A 19,580-nucleotide genomic window follows, 5' to 3' on the forward strand; every position below is an offset into this window, starting at 1 on the left:
AACAGGATAAGAGGAGGAGAAGGAAGAGGAGGAGGAGGAGGAGGAGGAGGTATCGAACAGAACGGCAAATTTAAAGAAGAGGAGATGCATAAAGGAGATGAATAGAGGAGAAAGAAGAAGAAGAAGAAAATTAGTAGGCGGAGAGGGATGAGGAAGAAGAAGGGAAGGAGGATCACTAGGAATATATGAATAGACAAAAACAAGGAGGAGGAGGAGGAGGAGGAGGAGGAGGAAGTGGTCATTTCTGGTGTGGTTTGGTGATGAACTGACAACAACCTTCACCACCACAACCTTCACCACCATCACCACCACCATATTAGCGACCATTTACAACCGACCATGACTACTTCCTACTACTACTACTACTACTACTACTTCTACTACGACTACGACTACTACTACTTCTACTTCTACCATCATTAGCAACCACCACCACCACCACCTCCACTTTGCAACTTGAATGACAAAACTTAATAACCTTGAACAACAACAACAACAACAACAACAACAACAACAACAACAATAACTACTACTACTACTACTACTACTACTACTACTACTACTGATAATAATACAAACAAAAACAAACAAACAAACTCAAACGGTTATCTTCTCCCTCCTTGTTTACCTTCAGAGAGAGAGAGAGAGAGAGAGAGAGAGAGAGAGAGAGAGGGTTAAAGACCAACAGGAAATGGATGTAAAAGAACGGATGTATGGAGAGAGAGAGAGAGAGAGAGAGAGAGAGAGAGAGAGAGAGAATGGAGGGACATGTGACTGAGGAGAGAGACAAAGAGAGAAGGAGGAAAAGAATGGTATGCAGAGGAGAGACAAAAATAAAAAAAGAGAAGAAAAAGGAGGGAAGAGAAAGGATGGAATGGAGAAGAGGGGGAAAGGGGATGAAAGAGGAGGAAAGGGATGGATCATGGAAGAGAAGGAAGAGGAGGAGAGAATAAAAGAAGTAAAGAAAAATAAGAGAAAATGAGAAAAGGGAGAAAGGGAATGGAGGAGATGGAGAGAGAGGAAATAAAGAAGGATGAGAGAGAAAGATGAAGGGAAGGAAAATGAGGGAAAGGTCAAGGAGAGAAAAAGGAAGGGAAGTAGAGAGGAAAGCATGAAGGAGAAGGGAGACAAAGGGAGAGATACAGGGAAGGGAAGGGAAGAGGAGGAAGGGAAGGGAAGGGGAGGAAAAGAAAGGGAGGGAAGAGGAGCATAAGAATCGAAGGGAAAGGAAAAAAAGAGGAAAATATGGAATGAAAAGAGAGAAAAAGGGAAGGAAGAAGAAAGGAAGAGAATGAAAGAGGAGAGATGGAAAGGTGAAGGGGAGGGAAGGAAAGGATGGAGGGGAGGAAAGGAAAAGAAGGGAAAGGAGAAAGAAGAGAGAGAAGGGAAGGGAGGAAAGAGGGTGAAGGGAAGGAGATGGAAGAAAAGAAGAGAAGGAAAGGGAGGGAGGGAAAGAATGAGAATTAAAGGAAAAGAAAAGAAAGAAGACATAGAAGCAAAGGAAAGGAAAAGGAAACAATGAAAAAAAGGGAGAGAGCACAGAAGGAAAGGGAGGAGGGAAAGGAAGGAAGGAAAGGAAGAAAGGAAAGAATGAGAAAGAAAAGAACAAAGGGAAGATATGGAGGAAAAGGAGAGAAAAAGGGAAGAATGAAAGAGAGAACATGGAAGGAAAGGGAGGAAAGAGAGGGAAGGGGAGGGGAGAGAGGAGGAAAGGGAGAAGGAAAAGGAAGGAAGGAAAGAATGCGAAAGAAAGAGAAAAAACAAAACAAAGGGAAGATATGGAGGAAATGGAGAGGAAAAGGGAAGAATGAAAGAGAGGGAGGGAAGGGGAAGGGAGAGAGGAGGAAAGGGAGGGAAAAGGGGGGGGAGGGAGAGAGACGTCGGTACACATGCACTCACTTCTCCTCCATCGATCCGGGAGAGAGAGAGAGAGAGAGAGAGAGAGGAAGCGTTGCCGAGCGAGCAGGCCAGACTGACAATTATGCTCTCACACACACACACACACACACACACACACACACACACACACCTCATAGACACACACACATACGCACATACATGATTTAGTAGATATATTTAGTCTCTCTCTCTCTCTCTCTCTCTCTCTCTCTCTCTCTCTCTCTCTCTCTCTCTCTCTCTCTCTCTCTCTCTCCAAGCAAAGGTTAGCCATCATTATTTCCCCCTCCTCCTCCTCCTCCTCCTCCTCCCCCCCCCCTCAAGGATGCTCAATAGGACTTAAAGGATACTCGGTACGTAATGTCCTACACGTGATAGACAAAGGAGGAGGAGGAGGAGATGGAGGAGGAGGAGGAGGTATTGGAGGAAAGAAAGAAGGTTAGGTTAGTACAAGCGCACTCACTCACCCACCGTAGAGAGAGAGAGAGAGAGAGAGAGAGAGAGAGAGAGAGAGAGAGAGAGAGAGAGAGAGAGATTGTTTGGTACTCGTGAACTTAATACCTAAAGCAACCTTATATGGAGTGAGAGAGAGAGAGAGAGAGAGAGAGAGAGAGAGAGAGAGAGAGCACTTGCTAATAATTATATGGACAATGAAGTGAGTTAGCTTGCACTGAGAGAGAGAGAGAGAGAGAGAGAGAGAGAGAGAGCACAGCAGGCCTATTCACTCACTCACTCATTCCTTACATTACCAAAAAATGAACAAAAAACACTCCGCCAACCTTCCCCTTTGTCACTAGAAACGCTTTGGTCACCCCTAAATAGTCCTTTGTTGACACGTTTTCTTTGACGCATCATGCATTTCCGCTTCCTAACGGTGTACAAGGAAGCAGCTCAAGGGTAAAATGTAGAAGGAAAAATAGCTCACACATGCACAATTTAGGGTTTATTCTCTCTCTCTCTCTCTCTCTCTCTCTCTCTCTCTCTCTCTCTCTCCACAACATTCATATAGCACATTAGAGAGAGAGAGAGAGAGAGAGAGAGAGAGAGAGAGAGAGAGAGAGAGAGAGAGATTGAGTGATTGATATAGAGTTGTGAGAGAGAGAGAGAGAGAGAGAGAGAGAGAGAGAGAGAGAGAGAGAGAGAGAGAGATTTACATAGAAAATCAGACCACACAGACCCCAGAGAGAGATGAGCTTACATAAGATAACTAGTATTATCACATTGTAGGGGAAGGTAGGGCAAAATGGGACCGGTGGGTAAGATGGACCACCCCGTTTTCTGTGTTTTTATCCTCGCCAGATAAGGATATGGACTTACTTCTCGGCTCATTAGTCAGCTGTAACATCGGGGCAAGTTTGGACGCCGTCGTTTGTGTGTGTGTGAAAAATCCCAGAATATTTTATCACCAGCTGACCTATTTGTAAGGGTCTGATAAAATCGTGTTTGTAGGAATACTGTGACTCATAATTTCATGTGTTATTGCATGATTCTGTGGTGTTACTCTGTGAATGAGTCTGACTGCTGAAACATTCTTCTGCACCGCCATTGTTCCGCTGAGATTGTTGTTAACATTTTCGTTGCCCTTGGCGCAAAACGGCCCACTTAACAATAATTATTTTTTGCTGCTGACTAACTCACAACTTCACTGAACAAAGACAAGGACAACGTGTTCTCTTTCTTTTATATGAATATTAATTTTATGTTCAGGAAGGTAATGTCACTTTTCATTTGTGAGTTCATGTTGTTCATGCTATTGAGCAAAAGAACAATTATTTTTGTAATACATGAAGAACTTTTATGTTCAGAAAGGTAATTTCCATTTCACTTGTGAGTAGTTTCATAAGAGTTCGTTGGTGGTCATGTTATTGAGCCACAGATCATTTATTTTTGTAATGGAATAAGAACTTTTATGTTGAGGAAGGTAATATCACTTTTCATTTGTGAGAAGTTTATAAGAATTCATTGTTGTTCATGCTACTGAGCCTAAGAGCAATTATTTTCTAATGGAATAAGAACTAGATTATTTTAGTTTTATGTTAAGTAATCTTTCTGGTGTGATTCTCTTATCCAAACGTATGTTTTGGCGCGTTACCAAGCATTTCCATATGAGGGCCATTTTGACCCATACGTGAGGTCCGTTTTGCCATTGTACAAAATGGCCCACCTGTGGCTATTTTTTTTTTTTTTTTCAATTCTCATGAGTAAAGGATCCAAAGTGGTTCTTCCAAAGAGAGTTTATTTTTTAATGATGAATAAAGATTGCAAAAACACCAACTGTCTCTGAATATAGTACAACATTGCTGCAACATCTGGAGTGTAACCTTAAGAGTGCCGTTTTGCCCCGCCTTCCCCTATACACTCATCAAGAAATTCCTTTTGGTCTCAAAGCTCATCTATACCGTGCACTATATACTAAAAGAAAGATAACATTACACTACATAAAATCATTGCTCTCTCTCTCTCTCTCTCTCTCTCTCTCTCTCTCTCTCAATACACTAAAACGCCTCCCTAAGTTGTTGAGATGCTTAGGGATTTTGTAGTGTAAAGCTCTTCGGTACATAGGAACCTTAATCTATTGGTGCATCGTTTGTGGCGTGCTGGAGACAGTTTTTGGGCAGGAAACCGTTAAGTATACGAGGCTGAGGACGACAATCTGGTTAGCGTGCTGGGCTCACATTCACGGCGCCATGGACAGCGTCGGTTCGAATCCCCACGCTACCACCTGGGATTTTTCAGTCACCGCCGAGTGGCCTAAGACTACCCACATGCTGTCCTGAAGACCACCCATCAACCCGGACTCTAGAGGAAACCGTCCAAGTGGATCAAGAATGAGTGCCGGGCGCAGCATGAACGTGAAACAGTACTCGTGAGGACCCGACTAATCTTCTTTTCGACCTTTGAGAAGAATTGACGTGAGAGGCAGAAGCGTCCAAGAAATACCGACTCCAGTGTTCTGCCTTGCCTGAGGAAGACGTAGTTACAGAGAGAGAGAGAGAGAGAGAGAGAGAGAGAGAGAGAGAGAGCAATGATTTTATGTAGTGCAATGTTATCTTTCTTTTCGTTCGCTCAGTATTATTTTTACCTGTTCTATCACACTGCAATTATATAGTTCATCCAGGGTACTGTTTTCGCTTTAAGTCCACCAGAGAGAGAGAGAGAGAGAGAGAGAGAGAGAGAGAGCGCAATGATTTTATGTAGTGCAATGTTATCTTTCTTTTCGTTCGCTCAGTATTCTGCTCACCTGTTCTATCACACTGCAATTATATAGTTCATCCAGGGTACTGTTTTCGCTTTAAAAGGCTCCCCGACTGACCCGACTTGCAATAAAACACGAAGCTGACTGACAGATTCTCCGACTGTCAGACTCAACGACTAAATGACCTCCCGACTGACCATCTTATACCTACTAACTTAAGTCCACCAGCATTCTTTACAGCATTATTCATTTTACTTTTATCCCTACATTTTAGTTTTAGTTTTAGGTAATTGAGAAGCAAATAATGGATTCTGTTACGGATGTGTAAAATAATGATAAAAGTGAGCCGTCGACGAACATTTTTCAGTATTCTTAAGAAGCGGACGCGTTGCTGATATTCTCGTGTACATATTGTGTGTTTGCAGAACCAGAAAGCTTATGAGTTTGATTAAGAAGATGAAGAAGAAAAAGACGACAAAATATGATGGAGAAGAAAAGGATGAAAATAGTACAGGAGGAGGAGGAGGAGGAGGAGGAACATTTCACTTTTGATGACCTTCCTCCTCTTCCTCCTCCTCTTCCTTCTCCTCCTCTCCCTTCTCCTCCTCCTCTTCCTTCTCCTCCTTTCCCTCCTCCTCCTCCTCTTCCTTCTTCTCCTTTCCCTCCTCCTCCTCCTCTTCCTTCTTCTCCTTTCCCTCCTCCTCTTCCTCTTCCTTCTCCTCCTTTCCCTCCTCCTCCTCCTCTTCCTTCTTCTCCTTTCCCTCCTCCTCCTCCTCTTCCTTCTCCTCCTTTCCCTCCTCCTCCTCCTCTTCCTTCTCCTCCTTTCCCTCCTCCTCCTCCTCTTCCTTCTTCTCCTTTCCCTCCTCCTCCTCTTCCTTCTCCTCCTTTACCTCCTCCTCCTCCTCTTCCTTCTCCTCCTTTCCCTCCTCCTCCTCCTCTTCCTTCTCCTCCTTTCCCTCCTCCTCCTCCTCCTCCTTCTCCTCCTTTCCCTCCTCCTCCTCCTCTTCCTTCTCCTCCTCTCCCTCCTCCTCCTTCTCCTCGTCTTCCTCCCTCTCCTGCTTATTCCTACACTTAACAGAGAACACTTGTATACACTTTAGATTCACTTTACACTTGACGCAACAACTTTTCACTTTAGATTAACACTTCAGTACAACAACTCAACACTTGGTCAGTCACCGTCTTTTTAAAATGTCACACCTTCTTCTCTTTCACCTTTTCGCTGACGGCATCTTCCGCCTCCCTTAATTAAGACAGGTAAATACAGGTAAAAGGAAAGGCAGATCATCATGTTCTCGTTAGTTTATTTACTCGTGTTTACAGGCACAGGGCATTAGGATGGAGAAGGGAGAGAGGAACTGGAAACAAACCCAAGAACAAAACAAAACTGGATACATGAACTTCAAAAAGGAGATCAGGAAGGAGAAGAAAGAGGAGCAGAAACAAACCCACAGAAACAAACTGGATACATGAACTTCAAAAAGGAGATCAGGAAGAAGAAGAAAGAGGAGCAGAAACAAACCCACAGAAACAAACTGGATACATGAACTTCAGTAAGGAAATAAGGAAGGAGAAAGAGAAATAGAAACAAACCCACAGAAACAAACTGGATACATGAACTTCAGTAAGGAAATAGGGAAGGAGGAAGAGGAGCAGAAACAAACCCACAGAAACAAACTGGATACATGAACTTCAAAAAGGAGATCAGGAAGAAGAAGAAAGAGGAGCAGAAACAAACCCACAGAAACAAACTGGATACATGAACTTCAGTAAGGAAATAGGGAAGGAGAAAGAGGAGTAGAAACAAACCCACAGAAACAAACTGGATACATGAACTTCAGTAAGGAAATAGGGAAGGAGAAAGAGGAGCAGAAACAAACCCACAGAAACAAACTGGATACATGAACTTCAGTAAGGAAATAGGGAAGGAGAAAGAGGAGCAGAAACAAACCCACAGAAACAAACTGGATACATGAACTTCAAAAAGGAGATACAGTAATCCCTCCCGGACCCGGACCTCCCGAATCCGGACATGCTCCATATCCGGATAGTATACCTTGGCTTTATTAAGTCCATATCCGAGTTTACTTTCCCGTATCCAAGCATTAATAGCGGGTTTGGCGGCTTAAAAATAAAAAAATCGGTTGGTCAGTCAGCTTTAGACGACTGTTTTTGTTATATTTATTGAATTTTGTTGTTTATAAATTGTTTTCTAGTGTCTATCATTACAGTGGATATTGCTGTGTGGGTTGTTATTGTTGTTGTTGTTGTTTCCAGCAAGGGAGGGAGCTCAGGGGCACAGACGAAGGCAGCAACAGTAAGCCCGCCAGGCGCTGCTCCGACACAAGAAAGAGGAACGAGCGGCCGGAAGGGAGGTCAGTGTCGTGGGTTTTGATGTCTGCGTAAATTCCGCAACTTAGAGACCGATGAGGGCTGCCTGACAGTGTGTCACTGGGGTCTGTCTGGACACTGTCCCGTACCCGGATGGTCCGATGGCTACCGGGTACGGGAGGAGGGGTCAGCGTGGCTCAGCAGTCGTCGGTGGTGCACGGACACTCGCTGGCGGGGATGCAGCCCCTGAGGGAAGGGACGGGGTTGTACAGCATCCCGGCGGCACACGTCTCTCTCCTAGGTAACTGGCCTGTCGACGAACACAAGAAGAAATCCTGACTGCAGTTGTCGCAGCGCGGATAGGTATAGAAGCCCTGGCAGGAAAAGAGGGGGAGGGTATGACAGGTATTTGTGGTGCAGTTGTCGAAGGGGACGCAGAAGGGGTGGCCCGGGTCAGGGTCAAAGACCGTCTCCCCGGGGCACGTGAACAGCGTGGCCTGGTCCCCCACGGCGTCGCAAGCGAAGTACTGGGTGTCGCAGAAGTTGTCGCACCTGGAGAAGTATCCCACCGCTGTGCAGGTGAGACTCTCGCTGCACAGGTATTTTGCCTGTGCGCCGCGCCCCGCCCCGGACACCTGTGTGGGAGGGAGAGGATGAGGATGATAAGGAGGAAGAGGAGGAGGAAGACGGTGATGGTGATGATGGGGCATATCGCCTCGCCCACACCACGACGCCAGTCGCGGGGGTTCCTCAGGGCAAGTCCCCAAGCAGGCCCCCTTCCCTCCCTGAGTACCTCCCGGCAGGATCTATCGACCTGCTCAAGCCACGAACTCCGTGGGCGTCCCCTTGGCCTCCTCCACTCAGGATTGTCTCTCACAGAGACAACCCGGTGAGCAGGCTCGGCTGCTGGGCAGCGTGCCACGTGCCCGTATAGCCGGAGTTGGCGGTGACGGGCTATGCAGGTAATATATGTCGAATCACCCTCACGGAGTAGTCGCCGGTTTGACACAAAGTCATTCCAGCGATATCTCATGATCCTGCGTGGACGCTTATTACCAAAGGCATCAATCCGCCTCTCCAAGTCCCTGTGCAGTGTCCATGTCTCGCGGCCACAGAGTAAGACAGGGAGCACAAGGGACTTGAAGATCCGGATCTTTGTCCTACACAGGTATCGACAACGCCATATTCTCGTGCTGAGCGAGTCCATAACACCGTGGGCTTAGTGATGGCGATTATAATGGGGGAGAGAAAGAAAGAGAAAGAGGGACTTACCAGCAGCACAAAAGCAGGCAGTATTACAGAGAGAGACATTCTCGCTACCGATTGATTCTGCACCTGTGATACACCTTTATATAGGTAAACACACACACACACACACACACACACACACACACACACATACACGTGATCAGTTTTTGCTTCGTTTTCCGGAAAAAAATTCAAATAAGTCACACGCGTTAATTTCTCAGGACCAGCGCCTTGTTGTTGTCGTTGTTGTTGCTGTTGTCCTTTTTCTTCTAATTATTATTAGTATCACTTATTATTATAATTATTATTATTATCATTATTATTATTATTATTATTATTATTATTATTATTATTATTATTATTATTATTATTATTAATAATAATAATAATAATAATAATAATAATAATAATAATAATAATAATAATAATAATAATATTACCACCGCCACCGCTACTACTACTACTACTACTACTACTATAACTACTACTACTACTACTACTACTACTACTACTACTACTATTTTTTTCCCTTTTTTTCTACTTTTTTTTATACGGGCCTCCATCTATTAGAGTTGCGTTGTGAGCGGTATATTTTCTCATATCCTTTCACAAAGCAACTACTACTACTACTACTACTACTACTACTACTACTACTACTACTACTACTACTATTACTACTACTATAACTACTACTAATACTAATACTACTATAACTACTACTACTACTACCACTACTGCAAATAACTACTACTACTACTCTACTACTACTACTGGGCCTCCATCTATTAGAGTTGCGTTGTGAGCGGTATATTTTCTCATATCCTTTCACAAAGCAATTCATTGGCCCCACCCCGCCAATGACTGTGGCCGACAACCATCTTTATTTAATATTACAAACTTTACTTAACATTTTATTTTTAAGCTAACAGAGCTTGTGGTTGATACGACTATCAACCACCGTCGCCTCAAAGTCCAGGTCAGCAATGCGGGTGGTTTTGGGTGCAGGTGACCTGGTTCCTCTCAGGCAGACCAAGGCTGACCTCAGGAGGGAGAAGGACAGCCTGCATCTCATCCAGGCGACCACACTGCTTCTTGGCTGTTGTTTCTTATCCGCCAGTGTTTCGGCGAGTCTTGCGTAGAAGCTCTGCGCCCTTTGTCCCATCCCTCCTGCCGTCGTGAATACTACCGGGGTGAAGGAGCCCTGGTCCACATTCTGTATTCTTTCTTCATATGCTCTGTTCTTCTCTTGTTCGTTTCTTCTGTGGGCTGCATCAAGGGTCAGGTCTCTGTGGCAATGGGCCATGGGATCAAAGATCCTTATATCAAAGTATGCCCTTTGTCCACGAGTCCAAAACCCTCTGGCGCTAACATCCACTCGTGCTTCGTTCGAAACATTAGCGGTGCGTCTGGCGAGGTGTTCGCCTTGCAGAGGGAGCAGCATGGGTTCCACAGTCACGTCGTGGCAGACTTCTTTCAGCATCTGAGCTGTTACGTCTCTTACTTCATCATGTCTCATGCAGGCGAAACCTCCTCTCTTGCATGTCATGGCATGATTTTGGTTGAAGGGTGAGCCACAGTTACACATGTTTGGGAGCCCATCCACTGGCCAGCCATACCTGAGGGCAAGGGCATCAGTAAATTCTTTTTTGTTTAAGTTGAAGCCTTTGGCCCTGATAGGTAGTGTGGTTAGCCAGTTTGAAGCGCCCACTTCCTGTGCAACTACTACTACTACTACTACTACTACTACTATAACTACTACTACTACTAATAATATTATAACTACTACTACTACTAATAATAATAATAATAACTACTACTACTACTACTATTTTAAAATACGGCCTCCATCCATTAGAGTTGCGTTGTGAGAGGTATTTTTTTCTCATACCCTTTCACAAAGCAATTCATTGGCCCCAGCCCGCCAATGATTGTGATTGACAACCATCTTTATTTAGAATTACAAACATTATTAAACATATTGTTTTTAGCCTAACAGAGCTTGTGGTTGATATGGCTGTCAACCACCGTCGCCTCAAAGTCCAGGTCGGCAATGTGGGTGGTCCTGGGTGCAGGTGACCTGGTTGCTCTCTGGCAGGCCAAGGCTGACTTAATAGTCTAGCAGCAGTCTCCCAAAAGTGCCCTATTTAAGCAACAACCCAAACCCAAGGTACAACATTTGTCCTCATGCATAAAATCGTTCACTGGTATGTCTGGCAATAGAAAATCCATGATGACGTTGCAGGAAATTGGTGCGAGTTGAAAAATCGACGTTTTTGTAAACATAGCCCGCCCAAAACGTGCAATTTTCATGTATGGCTCTGAATTATTATGCAAATGACTAAAATGTCTCCAAAATGGTTTAACTTTATGAAGTTTTGATATTGACAAGTCACACAAATGCTTCTCAATAAATAACGCTTCAAGATTTTGCTTTCAAACAAGATTTAGAATTTGCCCAGACCTTCCCTCCATGCTGCCAGATCATTGGTAGTAAGATGTATTGCTTCTGAATCCTTACAGATCACTTGATGCTGCCCCTCAACCCTAAATCGTAAAAAAAAAAAAACTTTGATTTTCTCAAAGAAAATAAGGGACATGACTATTTTTTCAGTAATAAATATAAAAGTCACAAATCCAAGTTATTAATTATTGGAAATGGTGCTAAACAGTTAATATGAAGGCTTGAAACTAGTACCCAAGGGACACAACGCTCAGCTTTGAAATTAAAGTCCATCTGGCCGCGCACGAGTGTTTGTGTCACTTGGGTGTTCATTATAATTCTTAATATCATGGTGCATCAACAACATGAATTACCAATGAAAACTCTTTATTATATCACTCTAACATGGTTAGGTGAAAGCTTTATATCTGTAAGTAAAATTACTATAAACTCTTGTTTATATTCCACACAGAAATACAAAGTCCTTTTTATGGATAATCAATATCAATCATCAGTGCCACTGTCAGGATTGGTGTAAGCTTCCTTGGTCAGGGCATTCAAACACATGTCATCTAGAGCAGCTTCACGCACATACACTCGTGCATGGTTGATTCAGGTTGAAGCATGAACAGTTCATGCTGCATGGCCCCTCTGAACATTCACAAACTATAAGATTTGGTAGTTCTGGTACCGCTTCCTGCTGTGTCATCATTCTAAGTGTCAGTTTTCCCTCTTCAGACTTCTCATAACCATATTCTGTAGCTGGGGGGATATTGTGAATTGGAATGTGGGCATGTTTCCAGATGTAGAGCCGGTACGTGGCACGTTGTAGATGCAACATGAAACTGTCTCGAGTTGGGGGCATTTTCCTTACAGGTGCTCCTTTCTCTGGTTTTTGACAGCGAAGTTCATTTAGTGAGCCACACTTGGTGTCCCCATACAGTCTGCAAACAAACTTTGCAGCTGTTGAGATCTGGGAATCGTCAAGGGTGAGGCTGTCCCCTAGTGTGGCACAAGGTTGAAACTGAGCTGCATCCTTCATCGTGAGTTTAAAGCCCTTCTTCTTGCCTTTTTGTCAAAAAAGGCACTGACTGTATCACAACCAGTGATACAGTAAAGTGGGAGAAGTAAACTGTGTTGAAGCTTGGCGAGACAGTCGTACAGTGTGTGGACGGGAATGTATCCAGTGACTGCAGTGTTCTTTCCTCCTTTGCCAGTCAGGAAGTACACTTCTGTGTTGACTGTTGGCCAGTGGTGTAGCAGGAGTAACAGAACATCTGGGTCAGGGCTGCAAACTACTATTACCTTTGCTCCAGTATTTGCAGCAGCACGGGCATGGAGGACAAGTCTTGTGTCTGCCTCCTCTTGATTGAAAATGATGTCAAGGGCTGGCAATACTGCAGGGCGGGTGATCGTGATGGCATCCTCATGTTCACATCCACTGACATATAGACTCTGGTTTGCTGTGGTCAAGTTTCCCGCTTTCTCCTTCATATAATCAATGTAGAGTGCTGCCAGATGTGTCTTGTTTTCAGCAATGGCCAAGAACTGTTTCCAGTATTCATCTGGCACCTTAGTACTCGGTCTGATTTCATATACACTGTATATTTTGCATGATTTCTCTGTACGCTTTTCTCTTGTCTGAGACTTTGTACTGTTCTCCCTGTACACATCAAATGCTGTGTGTATTTGTGTAACATCTGTGGAGATATCCTGAGTAGAATGAGTGACATGGGACAGGAACCTACTGGCCACATCTTTGAAAGTGATGGGCAGGGTGGTGGAGGGAGCAGGCAGCGACTGGATGACAGCATGGCCATCATATATCACAGCATCAACATGCTTGTCCAGGCTGGTGATTTTGTCTCCCGGAATCAGTTCTTCAATTAAGCTTATGCATGGTGTCTGATTTTTTACATGTTACCATTGTACCATCATCATTGAAGATGCTCATGGGCACAGGGGCATTTTCAAAAGCCATCACCCTTTGTAGTGGGACCTTCTTGATGGCATTGACTGCTAATAGGTGAAGATACATGGTTTCACCCTTGATAGGTACATTCTTTGACTTGATTTTGACCTTCCTTGTTTATCTCTTACATGGTCTTGATGTTTGACCGAGGTATGGGTGCATAGAAGCTCTTTGGACTGTCAGATGCCAGGTTAGGGACAAAGTTATCGGCCATGGTGGTGCCCTTGTCAAGTGCACTACAGAGACTTTTCTCTATGGCATCTGGTGCAACTGCTGCTGTAGCTATGGTGATCAACTTTGTGGGTGCTTCTGAGATAGCAAAGGGATCTACACATGGCCCCTGAAGCATGTCACGTATCTTCTTCACATCAGAATTCCATCTAGTGTCAGATGCTTTCGTCTTTGTCTGTGCTGGCTGGTTGTCATCAGGCGGGTTGGTATCTGTACCCTTCTGGAATTCTGCATCATACTTAGCAGTGACAGGTCGGCCTATAAACCACCTTACTACTGCTTGGCTTCGCATTGCAAGACCAATGATCCCTCCAGCTCCCTTCAGATCTTCGTTCTGTGTTGTTTCCAATGCATAATCCAGCCAAACACCATTGAAGTAGCCATCTGAGAGCTTGACCACACACCCTGTATTGGTGAATTCTGTGGCAGTCTCCTGTGGGAGGTGCCTCATCTGGAGCAGAGAGACTGGCCCAAGAAATCACATACATGTGCAGTTTTTTTCCTTAGTGTGAAACAATAACTACTTTATGCATTGTAAACTGAGCTGAATAAATAATAAGCTGACCATCGTTACCCTTGGGGCATGGCTTCAAGGCTTGAAGTTAATTGTTTAGCACAATGTTAGTGAATGATCATGAATTATATTGTGAGTTGTGGATAGGATATTGGACAAATATGATCATAGTCTTCAATCTATATGAGAACGTCATATTTTATGATTTTTATGATATAGGGGGGAGGGGTAGCCAAAAATGATCTGCAATGATTCAAAAGCAATGCTTCTTGCTACTAATGATCTAATAGCATGTAGGGGATGTTCAGGAAAATTTTAAAACTTGTTGAAAGCAAATTCTTGAAGCATTATTTATTGAGAGGCATTTTTATGACTCGTCAATTCCACAACGAGGGTCAATTTTGACCATGTTTTTTACATTTTATTGATAAATAACCTATTTAGGGAATTAATTTAATGCTAAAACAATATAGTTTTATTTGTTCTCCTAAACATTACAAAGTAATATCATTTGGAGTTGTCTTTAATGATTCAGGGTGAGGCGGACACGACCCGTACTGCTAGTGGGAAAATATTCATAACAAATCTGTATTTGCCTCAACAGGCAAAACAAAGAGTGCATAATGCTCCTCAGGAAATGGGCTTCCTCTAGGAGTATCTGTTGAGCTTCCCGAGATAATATTTTATCTCCATAGGAAGTTTTTTTTTTTTAAATTGCTGTACGGCTTGTGACCAGGCGGTCACGGCTCGTACACGAGGTGTTCACGGCCCGTACAATTTTTTAAATAAATTCCTTATAAATCAGGCTTTGCACCAAGACTCAAACCCAAATGCCTAAAGTAATCCTTAGGCTGTGGGCTTCCTTTGAGGTATCGGTTTAGATTGTTTGGACTTCCAATTCTGCAAGTGATGACAGTGTTTTAACTCGTAATTTTCAGGTGGTTTTCTATGCTCGTCAAATGTCACCAGGCTTTACAATAACATGTTGCGTCCACAGCTGTACGACTCGTGAACTGCCCACATGTTTGTTTACGGGATTCCCACGAACCCAAAAACTCGGCACAACAATATTTTTCCATCCAAATATCTTTTCAATATGATCATATGTGCCATGGAAACCTTCACCAGCAAAGTCAAGACATATTCACAATCACCATACACTATACCATGAGGCGAGAAAACTGCATCAGACAACTCAAAAATTAAAAAAACTCGCCTAGCATTTTCAGGCGTGAGACTTGCGGCACAAGATGGCTGCGTCAGCTGTTGGTGTCCCATTTTCTTTCTTCTGTAGGAAGCGAGACTTTCCTCGATGTTTTGATTCGACAAGACGGCCTCTGTACGTCTCGTGACCGTGTACGAGTTATGTCCACCTCACCCTACATGAAGATTCTGAGCCATTCATTAAAAGTGCATGTTTTTGGTTAGGTATGTTTATAAAAAACGTGAATATTTTAACTCCCACCGATTTCCTGCAATGTCATTATGGATTTTCATTATCCAGAGATACCAAAGAAGGATTTTATCCATGAGGACGAATGTTGTACTTCCGGTTTGGGTACCGCCACCCAGAAGTGAGGCTGCTGCTGGGCCATAAGGAGGGAGAAGGACAGCCTGCATCTCATCCAGGCGACCACGCTGCTTCTCGGCTGCTGTTTCTTATCCGCCAGTGTTTCTGCAAGTCTTGCGTAGAAGCTCTGCGCCCTTGGTCCCAGGCTCCAGAGAAATCTTTCTCTGGAGCCTGCTTGGTCCCACCCATCCCTCCTGACGCCGTGAAGGAGCCCTGGTCCACATTTTGTATTCTTTCCTCGTACGCTCTGTTTGTCTCTTTTTCCTTTCCTTCTGTGGGCTGCATTGAGGGTCAGGTCTCTGTGGCAATGAGCCATGGGATCAAAGATCCTTGTGTCAAAGTAGGCCTTTTGCCTCTCTGCCGCTAATATGCAAGGAAAGTATAGAGAGGTAGGCCTATCGTCACTCGCATAGAACGTGAAGAACCAAATTTTGAAATGACCTTTTTTATTTGGATCTCTTGGATGTTTTTTATGTTATAAATTACTACAATGAAATAAAATAAGATGTGGATTATGTTCGCTTTATTTGCTGCATCGATGCATTGCTGTGAGAATTTGAGGTTTGACGCGATTTTGACCCCCAGGTCCTTAGCGCACTGAACGCTTGTGAGTTTAACGCCGCGCATTTCGTAATCGAACTTCTTATTTCTTGTTCCAACTTGAAGGACCTGGCACTTGTCTACGTTAAAGGGCATCTCCCATCTATCCGACCAAGCTGAAATTTTGTGCAAATCCTCTTGGAGGCTTTGCCTGTCTTCGTCAGTGAGAACCGAGTTACCAATCTTTGTGTCGTCTGCAAATTTACTAATGCGATTATTGAGTCCAACATCCACATCGTTGATGTAAATAATGAAGAGCACTGGGCCAAGAACCGAGCCCTGAGGGACGCCACTAGTGACCGGTGCCCACTCTGAGTTAAATCCGTCAATCACCACTCTTTGTTGTCTGTTGCTCAACCAATTCGCAATCCATTGGTTTACTTGACCGTCAATACCTATTTGCTTTAATTTATAAAGTAATTTATGATGTGGGACTTTATCAAACGCTTTCTGGAAATCAAGATAGACTATGTCCAATGATTTGGTTACGTCATAAACTGAGAAGAGGTCGTTATAAAAGGTCAATAGGTTTGATAGGCAGGATCTTTTGTTACGGAAGCCATGTTGTGAATCCCCAATTAATGAGTGGTCTTCAAGGTAACTCACAATTTTGTCTCTAATTATCCTCTCAAGTAGCTTACCTACAACTGAAGTTAGACTAATGGGTCTGTAATTACCTGGTATTTTTTTGTCTCCTTACTTAAAAATCGGTGTCACGTTAGCCTTTTTCCAATCCGAAGGGACGATGCCTTGTCGCAAGGACAGAGAGAGAGAGAGAGAGAGAGAGAGAGAGAGAGAGAGAGAGAGAGAGAGAGAGAGAGAGATGTCCCATATGCAGGATTATCAGTACGAGGAAAGCCGAGTCGAGCACAGCCAGTCCTCTTCCTGGGACGGTGCGGACCCTTCTTATCCCACACAGGTGGGGCGCCTCTCACGCTGCGGCAGGAGAAGGAAGAGGAGGAGGGGGTGTTTCTGGGAAAGAGGAATAATCACGAGGAGGTCATTCCCTTTTCCTCCATTTGTTATTATTGGTTCATATTATTTTCCGGGAACGGGGAATGACCTGTATTATTGCGTGCATGGTAACGTGAATATATAAAGTAATAGATTGATAAAGGAGGAGATGGAGGAACATAAAAGAGGGCGGGAATACAAATAGGAGGAGGAGGAGGAGGAGGAGGAGGGTTGAAATGGGTTAATAGGTTTGTTAATAGATTACTTAAACTGAAGAAAGAAGAAGAAGAAGAAGAAGAAGAAGAAGACAAAAGAATAACAAACGAGAAGAAACAACAACAACAACAGGAGAGGAAAAGAAAGAAGGACGAAAGTGAAGAAAAGAGGAGGAAAAGTATTTGACGAGAGAAGAAGAAACGAAAAGAAAGAAGACAAGAGGGAGGAAAATGAATACACAAAGGGGAGAAAAAAAAGAGCAGGAAAGTAAGATGAAAAGAAGACGAAGAAACGAGAAAAAAATGAAATAAAGTAAAAGAGGAAAAGAGGAAGGAAAATAGATACAGGGAAAAGGAAGGAAGAATAAGATGAAAAAGGGAAAAAAATAAAAAAGGAGCGAGAAATAAAAGATAGAAAAAGTGAGGAAAATATATATACAAAAGAAAAGAAGAAGAAGAAGAAGAAGAAGAAGAAGAAGAAATAAGACGAAAAGAATGAGAGTAAAAAAAAAAAGTAGATAAAGAGGAAGAAGAAAATAAAGAAGAAAAAGGAGAAGAATAAAGACAATATACTCGCTTTAGCTAGGTTAGGAAAAGTGTTAACAATAGAGGTTTTAGAAAGGACAAAGAGAATTAGAACCCACAAAAGAGGTTCAACACTACAGACAGACAGCATAACACCTACATCCTCCTCCTCCTCCTCCTCCTCCTCCTCCCCTTCCTTTCTTTTCTTTCTCCTCTCTCTATCTTCAGCTACTTCATAATTCACATTTCCTCTTCCTCTCTCTCTTCCTCTCTTCCTTTCTCATCGTTCTCCTTTTCCCATCTTCTCCTTTTCTATCTCTTTCTCTCTCTTCCTCCTCCTTCTCCTTCTTTTCCACCTCCACCTCCTCCTCTTTCCTTAAACCTTGTTCCTCTTCTTTCTCCTCTTCCTCCTCGACCTCCTCCTCTTCTTCCACGACCTCCAGAACCTCCTCCTCTTCCTTCTCCTCCTCCTCATATTTAGCTAGTGTGAGCATTGTGTGAACCTTTTCATTCCCTTTATCTTATTCATTATTCTATCTTTTTCTTTCAATCTTTTTTATTTATTTATTTATGTATGTATTTCTCTATTACTTCCTGGTTTCTGAGTAGTATCCCTTAAAAATGATGAAAAGAAAATGTCTCCTTAGCCCAAATTGTAAAGGCTAACTCATATAATTATTGAAGTCCATTAGTCATAGATCATTACATTCATTTACTAATCTTCTGGGTACTGTGCCATATTATACCACTGAGTGAACAAGAAAAGCAATAGGTAGTAGTAGTAGTAGTAGTAGTAGTAGTAGGAGGAGGAGGAGGAGGAGGATATTGTAATGGGGGTAATAGGATTGTTAATTATGCTGAAGGAACCATGGGCGTCCGCAGAAAAAAATGCAGGGGGGGGCAATGTTGTCCTGACTCCTGAGATTGCTGTCCTGGGGGAGGGGTCTGAGGGGAGGGGGTGTCCCCCTCCCCGTTGGAAAAAATTTTGTCCAGGAAAGATCTTAGATGCAAAATGGTTGCACTATTTCATCTGACAGAGTAGCTCAGTTACATTTTCTCCGGTAGAGAAAATTGAAGAAAAACAAATATTTCGGAAAAATTATTTTACAACAACTACATTATTCTATCAATTAAGAATTAACTCTACATGAACCAATCAGACTGGGAGATGTTCAGAGCTCAGGCATGTCTGATACAAACAGGCATCGACATAGAAGTAACAGAGTCTGTTCTTTCATTTTATTTCATTAACAAAACGACAAAGTGAACAGCCAGAAGACCGAGCTAATGAACAGGGTCATTGACAAGTTCGGAAGAGATCCTCGACGGCTCCAGTTCCTGTTCCGAGAGTAATAACCTGGCCTAGCTGAATGAACTGTTGAGTAATCTATGTTTTTTTTATTCATTTTGTTTTTTCAAAATTTTCAATTTGTGTTCCGAGAGTAGTAATCTACTCTAACTGAATGAACTGGTGAGAAATGTTTATGTTCTTTTATTCATTTTGTATTTTCCATGTAATTTTTTCAATTTTTTTATTTTCCAGGGGGGGGCAAATGCCCCCCCTTGCCCCCCCCTGCGGACGCCCATGGAAGGAACCGTTAGAAAAAGAAGAAGAACGAGAAGTAGAAGAAGAGGAGGAGGAGGAGAAAACGAAGAAAGAAAGAAAGAAAGAAGAAAGAAAGATAGAAGAAGAAGAAGCAGTAGTAGCAGTAGTAGTAGTAGCAGCAGCAGCAGTAGCAGTAGTAGTAGTAGTAGTAGTAGTAGTATTTTTTTTTTCTTTTTACATAGACAAATGATTGATTGATAGTTCATTGTTGCAGGTATTATTATTATACAACAAAGGAGAAAGGAAGAATGACTGAAATTTTAAAGCAAGTAGTTAGGGCAT

At 43.1% G+C, this 19,580-nt stretch overlaps 1 protein-coding gene across 1 annotated transcript; it reads right to left on the minus strand.

The window, feature by feature from the left end:
• Nucleotides 1–6,379: 6,379 nt before the first annotated feature.
• Nucleotides 6,380–8,782, minus strand: LOC127009901 (uncharacterized). The gene is made up of 2 exons (XM_050883432.1): nucleotides 8,696–8,782; nucleotides 6,380–8,058 (listed from the first exon to the last, which is right to left on the minus strand). Exons 1-2 carry the CDS (start codon nucleotides 8,732–8,734, stop codon nucleotides 7,621–7,623), a joined length of 477 nt encoding a protein of 158 aa, XP_050739389.1. The 5' UTR covers nucleotides 8,735–8,782; the 3' UTR covers nucleotides 6,380–7,620.
• Nucleotides 8,783–19,580: the final 10,798 nt, after the last annotated feature.

Source organism: Eriocheir sinensis, chromosome 42 (assembly GCF_024679095.1).
Source record: "Eriocheir sinensis breed Jianghai 21 chromosome 42, ASM2467909v1, whole genome shotgun sequence".
NCBI lineage: Eukaryota > Metazoa > Arthropoda > Malacostraca > Decapoda > Varunidae > Eriocheir > Eriocheir sinensis.

Bases quoted from the DNA above. Each gene is read 5' to 3' on its own strand.
- LOC127009901 (XM_050883432.1), bottom strand. From the start codon at position 8,734: ATGTCTCTCTCTGTAATACTGCCTGCTTTTGTGCTGCTG. The intron at 8,059-8,695 runs GTAAGTCCCTCT...CCTCCCACACAG, and splicing joins TGCCTGCTTTTGTGCTGCTG to GTGTCCGGGGCGGGGCGCGG.